At 41.8% G+C, this 10,713-nt stretch overlaps 1 protein-coding gene across 1 annotated transcript; it reads right to left on the reverse strand.

The window, feature by feature from the left end:
- Positions 1–2,138: 2,138 nt before the first annotated feature.
- On the reverse strand, positions 2,139–5,981 carry LOC139641323 (endoplasmic reticulum chaperone BiP). Its single transcript, XM_071515644.1, has 9 exons — positions 5,852–5,981; positions 5,131–5,282; positions 4,788–5,019; positions 4,531–4,668; positions 4,330–4,442; positions 3,817–4,207; positions 3,472–3,709; positions 3,189–3,356; positions 2,139–3,020 (listed from the first exon to the last, which is right to left on the reverse strand). Exons 2-9 carry the CDS (start codon positions 5,244–5,246, stop codon positions 2,452–2,454), a joined length of 1,965 nt encoding a protein of 654 aa, XP_071371745.1. The 5' UTR covers positions 5,247–5,282; positions 5,852–5,981; the 3' UTR covers positions 2,139–2,451.
- Between the last annotated feature and the right edge of the window lie 4,732 nt (positions 5,982–10,713).

A 10,713-nucleotide genomic window follows, 5' to 3' on the forward strand; every position in this document is an offset into this window, starting at 1 on the left:
AGAGAGTGAAGGAATATTTAGAACAAAGTTAATAAAACTAAAATAAGTGTATTCCTGGTTTTGCTAAAGCTGTTGCTGATGCCATGAAAGCTGTTGTTGATGCCATGAAAGTGCTCCTGAGGAGCACTCTTCCTCTCCTCTGCACCTCTCCTCTCCATGAGCGTTCCCCAGGACCCGACCGTGGCATCAACAATGATGCCATGAAACCCCAAAGTTGTTGATGCCATCTCCTAGTACCCATGTAGGCTACACAATAATATTCAGCTCATAAGAAAGTCTCAACATGGTGCATTAATTTAGACCAGTAATAAGGACTACTATGTCAGAGCCATGTGTTTATCTGAAATTGATCAACACCCCTCCAGCCAATCAGAATCAATTCATCTAGCACATGTGTAATAAGTATTAATGGATGATTTTTGAGAGCTGACCTTTTGTCATGTCATGTTTCCTCTAGCAGGAGGAAGTTGAGCCTGTTTTGAGGGAAGTGGCAGAAAATGGTAATACTCGGGTCTGATCACCTTCAAATGGGAAAATGCTAGTATAGCCTAATATGAAACAAGTGAATTGTATTTTTTAAAGGTAGGCCTAATGTTGTCCTTTCTATCAATATCATAGGAAGGACAACAAGAGATTGATGTTCTCAGGGTCAGAGAGACAGCAGAGAGCAGCCACACCGACCAAACCCCCGATCCAGTCAGGACACTGCACCACCCATGGCTTCACTACAGCCTTTTCTGTTTATTTTGTTTTCAGCTGTTAGTGCTCAGTGTGCTGGTAATCTTCCATCGAATTGTAATAATTATAATAATTATTATTATTAATTATTATTATAATAATTATGTAAAACAATTCTGTTCCAGTATAATATGTTATAAGATCTTTAATGTTTTCAATTTTTGATTCAAGTCAACAACTCTATAGCAATGTGTAACTTAGCTTGTAACGCAGTAGAGTGCCCCAAATGCTACTCAGTTTGATCTGTAAGGTAAAATACATGCCATGTCCCTCCCCCGTTCAGCCCCACATTACTTGGGCTCTGCCCCAAATGTATTCAAACCTTGGTGACGCCCCTGATTCCATTATGAAACCAAATTATCAACCTGGTTGCATTCTTCTGATACTGTAGCCTATCTCAAATGTCTAAACAGGTCAAGGTGAGGTACCTGGTTGCCAAAGCTATATTGTCAGCCTATATTGCCCCGTTCATATTGTACGTTAACACAAGCGAGAGTGTGGCCATAAATGTCATATTTTCAGCTAATGTAATTAAAATACCAGATTTAGTTGGAATTGTGTTTTTCTTGACATTAGAGTTTGTTTGTTCTGTCTATTCTCAAAATGAAAATGTGTTTCTTTTCAGGTGTGACTATGTGCATCAAATACATGGAGTGTTTGGGATGGCATACCATCCTTAATGCCTTGTAGTATATAAGAGTTACTTGAAAATGGTAGGCTATACCCGGCCAGGGAAGGGGAAGAAAATTAATCTTGCAACAAAATGCAGTATAACATTTCTTCACCAAAATACACCCCCAAAATGTTATCCCTTCTCTGCTTGCAGACAAAAGTCGATGGATCCTGGTGAAATTTTAAGGGGATTTGCTGCCCAACCGTTTAGACCACTCTGTGTTTATTGCCTTGGAAGGTGTGTGCCGAGGGGAATGGAGAAGGGGACCAAGCCCAGGGCAGAGTTTACTTTGTGTTCAGAGGGATGGACACTCAGGGAGTCATACAGAGCGATTGTATTGTGACTGTAATAACATGTGCCTGGATGTTGTAGATAGTTATGTTCATGTTGTATTAAAGGGTTTAATAAGTACTACAGTGTAATTGCTTGTGTTTGTTTCAAGTTAAATTTAGCTAGATGTACTACAAAATGAACAGTGAAAAATGTAACAAATCCATACCATTGTATCAAACACTGGAGCACTTGATTTAACTTTTTAACCTAGATTGTCTTGCCAAAAGTCATACCCTGTAGAAATATAAACTCATGTAATAAGAGAAACAAAATCAGTTTTGTATCAAACATTTATTTCAATGTCTTTCCAGTAGAAAGGCTTTTCTACAATGACCAGATTCAATAAATAACTTTAACATTGCCTGTGAACACGTCGAGCCCTTGAACCCACAGAAGCCCCACCCACCCCATTAAGCCCCTCCCCTCTACAGAACCCCTTTCAGGACTGCCTGAGAACAGCAGCAGCAAGCCTCAAATCCGGGCCGACGAATATCTCCGCCCTACAGCGAAGAGAACCATTGAACACATTGAAATAGTTCATTTCAAAAAGTCTTTCCAGAAGATTCAGTATGGTCGCTTATTATCGCCACCCTTTCCCCAACCATTCCTCTCACCATTTGAGTCCAATCTGTCCATTATGTACATCTAGGTGCCGCTACCAGAGAGGCAAGGGGCGACAGAGAGAACTTGAGTTGACTTCTACCTGCCTACAACTCATCCTTCTCATCCTGCTCACCTTCCCCACCCTCGGGCGGGGGTCCACCGGCACTACCGTAAAGCTTGCCGACAATGGGCTGCACCACCTCCTCCAGCTCCTTCTTCTTGGCTTGGAAGTCTTCCAGATCGGCATCCTGGTGGGACTCCATCCATTCAATCTTCTCCTCCACCGCCTTCTCGATGGCTTCCTTATCCTCGTCGGACAGCTTTCCACCAAGCTTCTCCTTGTCGCCCACCTGGTTCTTCAGAGAGTAGGCATAGCTCTCCAACTCGTTGCGGGCATCGATGCGTTCCTTCAGCTTCTTGTCCTCATCGGCGAAGCGCTCGGCATCATTCACCATGCGCTCGATATCCTCAGGTGTCAGTCGGTTCTGGTCGTTGGTGATTGTGATCTTGTTCTTGTTGCCTGTTCCCTTGTCCTCAGCGGTGACACGCAGGATACCATTGACATCAATCTCGAAGGTGACCTCAATCTGGGGTACACCACGAGGCGCAGGAGGGATACCAGTCAGGTCAAAGGTGCCCAGCAGATGGTTGTCTTTTGTCAGGGGACGCTCACCTGAAGAGAAAGTTTGAAATTATAATCATATCCAGAGTTATGCAACATTTCTCTCAATTTATCAGCCTATACACAAGAATGAAGCAACGTAATCACACATATGAAATATTTTGTGAAAATTCTTTCCATTGTGTTTGGCTAGTTTACAGGAAGCGGTCCAAGTCTTACCTTCATAGACCTTGATGGTGACAGTGGGCTGGTTGTCAGAGGCGGTAGAAAAGATCTGGGATTTTTTGGTGGGCACCACAGTGTTCCTGGGGATCAGCTTGGTCATTACTCCTCCAACGGTCTCAATACCAAGGGTCAGAGGGCACACGTCGAGAAGAACCAGATCACCTGTAACAGAAGAACAAGAAACATTTAAGTAAAATGGCCCAAGTCTTCTATTGTGCAAGCTTGATGCAGTGGCACAGACTGTATCACTGTGTACTGTTTCAGGATGATGACCTACCAGTGTCCTCTTCTCCAGACAGAACTCCAGCCTGCACGGCAGCTCCGTAGGCCACGGCCTCGTCAGGGTTGATGCCCCTGGAGGGCTCTTTGCCATTGAAGAACTCCTTCACCAGCTGCTGGATTTTGGGGATACGGGTGGAGCCTCCAACCAGAACAATCTCATCAATGTCAGGCTTCTTCAGGTCAGAATCTTCCAGCACCTTCTGTACAGGCTTCATGGTGGAACGGAACAGGTCCTGAACAAAATAAAAGACAAGGTAAAAAGGCTTGCCTAATGCAATGTTCTATAAACAAAGAATGTTTTTGTGGTGCAATAGTTCAACTGATGAGGTGGCCAACTTACCATGTTCAGCTCCTCAAACTTGGCACGGGTCAGGGTCTCAGAGAAGTCTTCTCCCTCAAAGAAGGACTCAATCTCGATGCGGGCCTGGTGCTGGGCAGACAGGGCCCTCTTCGCCTTCTCAACCTCACGACGCAGCTTCTGCACAGCACGGTTGTCCTTGCGCACGTCTTTGCCAGTCTTCTTCTTGTACAGCTTGATGAAGTGCTCCATGACGCGCTGGTCGAAGTCTTCACCTCCCAGGTGAGTGTCACCATTGGTGGCTACCACTTCAAACACACCGTTGTCAATGGTGAGGAGGGAGACATCAAAAGTGCCACCACCCAGATCGAACACAAGGATGTTCTTCTCGCCGTCCTTCTTGTCCAGGCCGTAAGCAATAGCGGCAGCAGTCCTGGAGGAGGCAAGTAAAATTACGATAAAATATTATGAGAAAAATACTAGAATTATCAGAAAGAAAATGTTTCCAGACTGCCTTCAAATTACAGCAGATGATAAACGTCATAAAACACTTACGGCTCATTTATGATTCTCATAACATTCAGACCAGCGATGACTCCAGCATCCTTGGTGGCCTGACGCTGGGCATCATTGAAGTAGGCAGGGACAGTGACCACAGCATGTGTGACCTGAGGAAACAGAAGGGGAAATTAAATCAACACATCCAACACTCGTTCAGGACCAGTGTATGATTAGATATGGAAACAAATTTTGTACCTTCTTGCCCAGGTAAGCCTCAGCAGTCTCCTTCATCTTGGTCAGCACCATGGCAGAGATCTCCTCAGGGGCAAATGTCTTCATCTGGCCAGCAGAAATTTCGACCTGGATATGGGGCTTGCTCTTCTTCTCAATAACCTAGAGAGCAAGAGGAAGAAACATCATTTTAGAAAGTTTGCCGCTAAAAATACTGTCTAAATAACTTCAGACCCTACAACCACACACTTAACTTCATACCATCAGAGTAAGAAACTTACCTTGAAGGGCAGGTACTTGATGTCCTGTTGCACAGAGGAGTCACCCCAAGTGCGACCAATCAACCTCTTGGCATCAAAGACTGTGTTCTCAGGGTTGGAGGTCAGCTGGTTCTTGGCAGCATCACCAATCAGACGCTCACCCTCACTGGTGAAGGCCACATATGATGGGGTGATGCGGTTTCCCTGGTCGTTGGCAATAATCTCCACACGGCCGTTCTTGAACACTCCAACACTGCAGCAAAGATTTTTAGTAATTATTATCATTGAAAGGATTACATATTTAATTCCAGTGTTACACCATTTTTTTTAAACGGCCAAGCCAGAAATCACCATTTCCTCTTACCATGAGTAGGTGGTCCCCAGGTCGATTCCTACCACGGTTCCCACGTTCTCCCTCTTGTCGTCGTCATCGGCAAACACGGTGCCGGCGACCAGCAACACCAAGCACATAAGTTTCATCTTTGCTTGTGTTTTGCTCAAATCCTATGAAGAAATCTGCGGAACAGAAAATAACGTAAGGACGTGGCGTTGCATTCATGACGTGTGCTCTCTTACGCTACGTGGAAATACGGGCTAGCAATGTCGCTTGCATATTCTGTTATGCGTAAGGATCCCAACCCGGCTGACATATGGAAAGCATGGCTCAGAAAGGCACTTAAACCCTTAAATGAACAGAAAAAGGCAAACTCGTAAGGCTTCGAAGAATAGAGGTAACGTAACGTTAGATGGGGTGGAGCCCCATTGCCTCGTCCGATAATGAACACCGCTAGTTTTTCCATCTACCGGTGCCTAGCGAGACCATGCGAGGGAACTGTTCTTGTCATAATTAACTTAGTCGTTTAAGGGATGCTACTCTGCACACCACAGATCATCACAAATATCCACACTTCTTCTCTTTCATATTGGCTGGCCTGCTAATTAAAATCACGATTAACTTTAGGTTAACACAATGCTATTGTCAAATGTTAGCTTAGCCGGCTGCCTGATGGCTGTCCACCACTTTTGACGTTTTGCCACAAAAATTACGTTCGCATTTACTATTCATTCATATTTTTGGCACATACCTTAACAGCAAACAATCAATGAATCCCCCGCCTTGGCCCTTTCTCAACTGAAACAGTCTCGTATCTCAGTACGTGTCTCTCTGTTTCGCCTGTTCTCAACTTGTGGATCTGAAGTGATGTTAAATGAATGGTGCTCTCCGTATATAAGCCGTCATTTCTTCCCCATCGTGGAGGCCTGCGATTGGCCGCGCAGCAGCTCGTTGGAACGCGCTCATTGGTTTCTTCCGGCATGCTGGCCGCCGCTGATTTGCACGCGTTTCGTCAAGGCAACGTCATGAGTCAGACCTTACTGTGCCGTTGCCGATAGGCCATGTGTCAAGCGAATTCATGAATACAGTTGGTGCAATGAAGTGCCAGTCTTTTGAGGAGGCCTTTTCACATTCATACATTTGAAGTTTGTGCCTCTTTTCATGTCAGCAGGACATAATTTGGACCAAGATTCATCCTTATGTTAATGTTGTTTTAGGGTATGTGCTAGCATGTAATTATCATGGATAGTAGTGACTCACTGCAATGAGTAAGAAACGTGTAAGCCCTGTGTAATATGTATGTAAATAGAGCAAATACAAGGAAATTAAGTTACATCAGATGAACTAGGTTGCCTGTAAGTTACATGAGTGAATGTACAGACTCTGACTATTCTGTTTTAATATGGGCCCTGGGTCATGGCATTGTTTAATCACAGCTGTTCATAATTATTATGTATGCAGTACTGTATGCACTATCGGACCTTACATAAAACATATGCTACATAACAAATAAAGTATACACACGTTCTATTATGAAACCAAATTATCAACCTGGTTGCATTCTTCTGATACTGTAGCCTATCTCAAATGTCTAAATAGGTCAAGGTGAGGTACCTGGTTACCAAAACTATATTGTCAGCCTATATTGCCCCATTCATATGTGTACACTAGTACAAGCCAGAGTGTTACCATAAGTCATATTTGCATCAGCTAATGTAACTAAAATACCAGATGTAGTTGGAATAACATATCAATTGAGTTTGTTTGTTCTGTATTCTCAAAATGCAAACATGTTTCTTTTTAGGTGTGGCTATGTACAGTATATCAAAAACACTGAGAATATTTGGTATGTATAAGCATAATTGCTATTATGCTTAGCCCCTATCTTAGTCATGAGATGGATGTCCTCACTTTGGAATGATCAACTGATGTCCTTTCTTTTCAGCAAGGATTACTCGGCTGATCTTTTGGCTGCTTCAGGATCTGCCCTAATGACCTGATGTAAGCCCTGACCACAAATCCCCAACCCCCTGGCTAAAGTGGTGGCAGGTATGGCTACAAATCCATGGCACCCAACTTCTGCAAGATATGCCTTGGCTTTCCAGCCTTGAGCTGCAAGTTCACTGTATCTAAGCTTCTTCCATACATATGAAACAGCTTCTGGTGTTGGACCACAATTCCAGTTCAGGTGTTCAGCTGTTAGGCTGGTGCCCTAACTTGCTCTAACTTGTAACTACTTGAATAATTCTATCCTGACTTGTTCTCTATCATGGACAAAGCCAATTTGTTGCATAGGTTTCTTTCTCCTAATGGATGAAGAATTGGTTTATTAACTACTAATTTATTTTTCACAATGGCTACTCTCATAGTGTGGCTGATAAGGTATGGTTAATATGTAAACGTATTTGGTTCCCCAGTAGTTGGTACTGAGGTGGTCTACCAGTCTGTTTTAGCATTGTTAAGCTCATGATTTTAGGATGGTGTGAGTGTGCTAAATGTGTGGTGATGGAGCTACGGTATGGTATGGTATCATTGTTTTAGTTTTTTAAACCAGTCTTGTGTTAGTTTGCTTTGCTAGTTTGTTTAGTTGTATAAAGTCTGCCACATAGGTATGCTGCACAGCACTCCTTCTGAGCCACACATGTCTACATCTACCTTAGTGAAAAGATCCAGGTATGAGGTGTCTGATGACCAAAGCTTCTATCCTGAACTCTGAATAGTACATTTATGTTGCCACTGCGGTCTCACTTGGTTGTCACAAAGTATGGCTTTTGTCATTGCTTAACTTCATAGTGTATATCATGATTGTGTTGATTTTGTGCACACACACACATATAAATCTGATTGTTATATGTTGTAAAATGAATGAGTGAATGAACGAATGCTTTGGAGACGAAATGTAATAAAGTTGTGGGTGGAAATAAGTCAATTTGGTTACTCCACAATAATCATAGGAATTGATATTCCTGTGATAAACAGATGATGCCAGCCTATCAAACACACTTCAACACAGATTTTGTTTCTACTCAATTAATCTGCAATGTCTGCGTCTGGCTGCCTGTAGGGATTGATGATATCAAACATGTTTCTCGAATGTTACATTGAAATTAAGCGACAGTCTAATCCTCCACGTCAACCTGAGATCAAATTACCCCGTCTATGATACAACAAGTGAAAACTAGCTCAGTCTTAGTTTCATGCTCACTAATTGTTTTGTCTGTGAAGCCGACTGTTATAACAGCCTATAACAGTCCCCCCCCCCCCCAACTAATAAAATAAAGCATTAACAAATACTCTCCCGCTCCCTGTCTCTCTCTCTCTAGATGTAGGATCATCTTTCACTGAGACCTATTTTCATATTGAACAACACTACTCCTCTCATTGTCATTGTCATCTCTGCTCCACTTCTCTATGTTTGAAAAGCAAATATGTAAAAGTAAGTTGCTCAGCCAACAAGACTGATATGTTAATCAGAGAACTATTTATAGATGTTTGAGGAAAGCATCCATTAATGCATCATGTCTATAACGTCAGTCAAAACGTAACACGTTGTACTGGGTAGTGACTGATCTCTCCAAATAGCCACTAGCCAACAGTCACGTCTCTCTTTATAAGTGGGGAAATTATTGAATTTCCCCCCTACATTCTGATACAGTCATTACAACTGATGGCACTACATATGACAGGCATGACAGCCAAGTGACCAACAACAATGGCAACAGTCATCTACTGACCAGTAGAGGTAACTGCCACAGATATAAATGAATGAAAATGATTGAGTATCCAAAATGAATGGAAGTCTTTGAACACTGTCCGCCAAAATGTTCCAGTTTACAGACAAATCAGCATATAGAGGCTCTCGACCCAGTGGTGAGCTTAAAAATGAGATAAGCCAAGCAAACCAAAAGATAGATTTAATGGATAGATGATTTATCATTAGCTAATTTCTCAAAAGACACTAGCCTGTAGCCCAAATTGTAATGCTGAATAATTTCCAGCTAGAGGCTATGAAAAACACATCTATTTCCTGATTTCCAATGAGGATCAGCCCATGTTTCAGGATGAAATAGTCTTTAGTCATAATAAGTAAAACAATACATCCACTGGCACAATCACACATTGGCAGCAAGAATGTTATGGGTAATTGAGTTTTTACAGGGCATTAATTAAAAAAAATCATATGGGACAAATCTTGTTTATGAAGTTTACATTATAGGCTGTTTTATTCAGGCAATAGCAAATCAACTAAACCCAAGTTCCTCCAATTAAAAGGAAGTGCTTACTTGTCCAGTGACAGAAGCGGCAGGGGAAATATAGCATGGTAGGCCTAAATGAAAAGACGAGAAAACTGCATGACCTCCAGTCAGTGACCGTCCCAGAGCAAACAACCACCTATATTGACATAGATTTATTTTGTTTTTCTCTTATAGATTATATTATAGATTAGTTTGTACTAATTACAATGATGTATACTATGGATTAATGTCATAAAGATTTATGTCCTCCTAAAAAGGTGGGTAAAGTCAGGTCTGCAAATGAAACAAACAAGAGTGAAGTAGCCTACCTAAGCTCCAAGTTGGAATAAGTATACTGTAAAATCCCTCACATATGTTTGACTTATCATAACAGGGGCGTCAATTCACTAAACCTTAAGGTATAAAAAAATCCCTGGATCTAATATAATTTGGCACCGAAACTTTGAAACCGTCTTATATCACCAAAAAACTCTGAGGACAAGTTGAACAATTAAATTTGACTGACAAGATATATTATATGGTCAGTGTGATAAGTCAAGAGTTTGCAGGTTTTCATTCCAATCAAACACTACATCTGCTGATTTCATTAATTAGTTCCTCCTCTCTGGCTGAAGTTGTGCTAAAAAGTGAAATCAGCTGCTGTATAGTTTGATTGGAATGAAAACCTGCAGGCTCTTCTTCTTCTCGTAGATTTTGCAGCAGTGTAGATGCATCAATGGTATATTACTGCCCTCCATTGATGAAAATACTCATATCAAATCCACTATGATTTAAATCTTTTGGTATGAGCCTGTTGTGTGTAAAAATCACAGTATCTTTGTTTCAAAGAAAAAGAAGAAACCCTTAGATCTGCTAATTCTTTGAACAACACTTCTCTCTCATTCCTGTATTTCCTGCAAAATATCATGACATGCTGTACCGTGTCTAGACTGGCACACTCACATAAACCATGTGAATGTTTGCCAACTACTTTTAGACAGCTGCCCGACCCACTGTGCCCCAGTCTCAGTCTAGTTAAGCAGCAGCACCGTCTCACCCCAGATAATAGCTTTGGTTTCTTTACTGACTTATAAAATATAAAATAATGTCTCCCTCTTTTCTCAGTTTTCCAAATTTCTTGCCATTTCTTTTCAGTTCCCTCTTTAATCATACCATGGCACTCTGTTTTGCTCATTAAAACCAACCTGCAGACCCTTGGTCCTCCATGGCACATGATTAAAAACACTGGTTTAGACTTCCTTTTGTTTGGGTCTTTCATTTACAGTCTGTTTTTACTCTCCGCTAGAATGATATAAATTACAAGATTTGGACTCACTTTCTTTTTCTTCTTTTTTTTTACTGTTGTATATGTACACGA

The sequence above is a fragment of the Centroberyx affinis genome, unplaced genomic scaffold, assembly GCF_046629955.1.
Source record: "Centroberyx affinis isolate AG114_WGS23_722 - 3 ecotype Tasmania unplaced genomic scaffold, CSIRO-AGI_Caff_v1 ptg000363l_1, whole genome shotgun sequence".
Lineage (NCBI taxonomy): Eukaryota > Metazoa > Chordata > Actinopteri > Beryciformes > Berycidae > Centroberyx > Centroberyx affinis.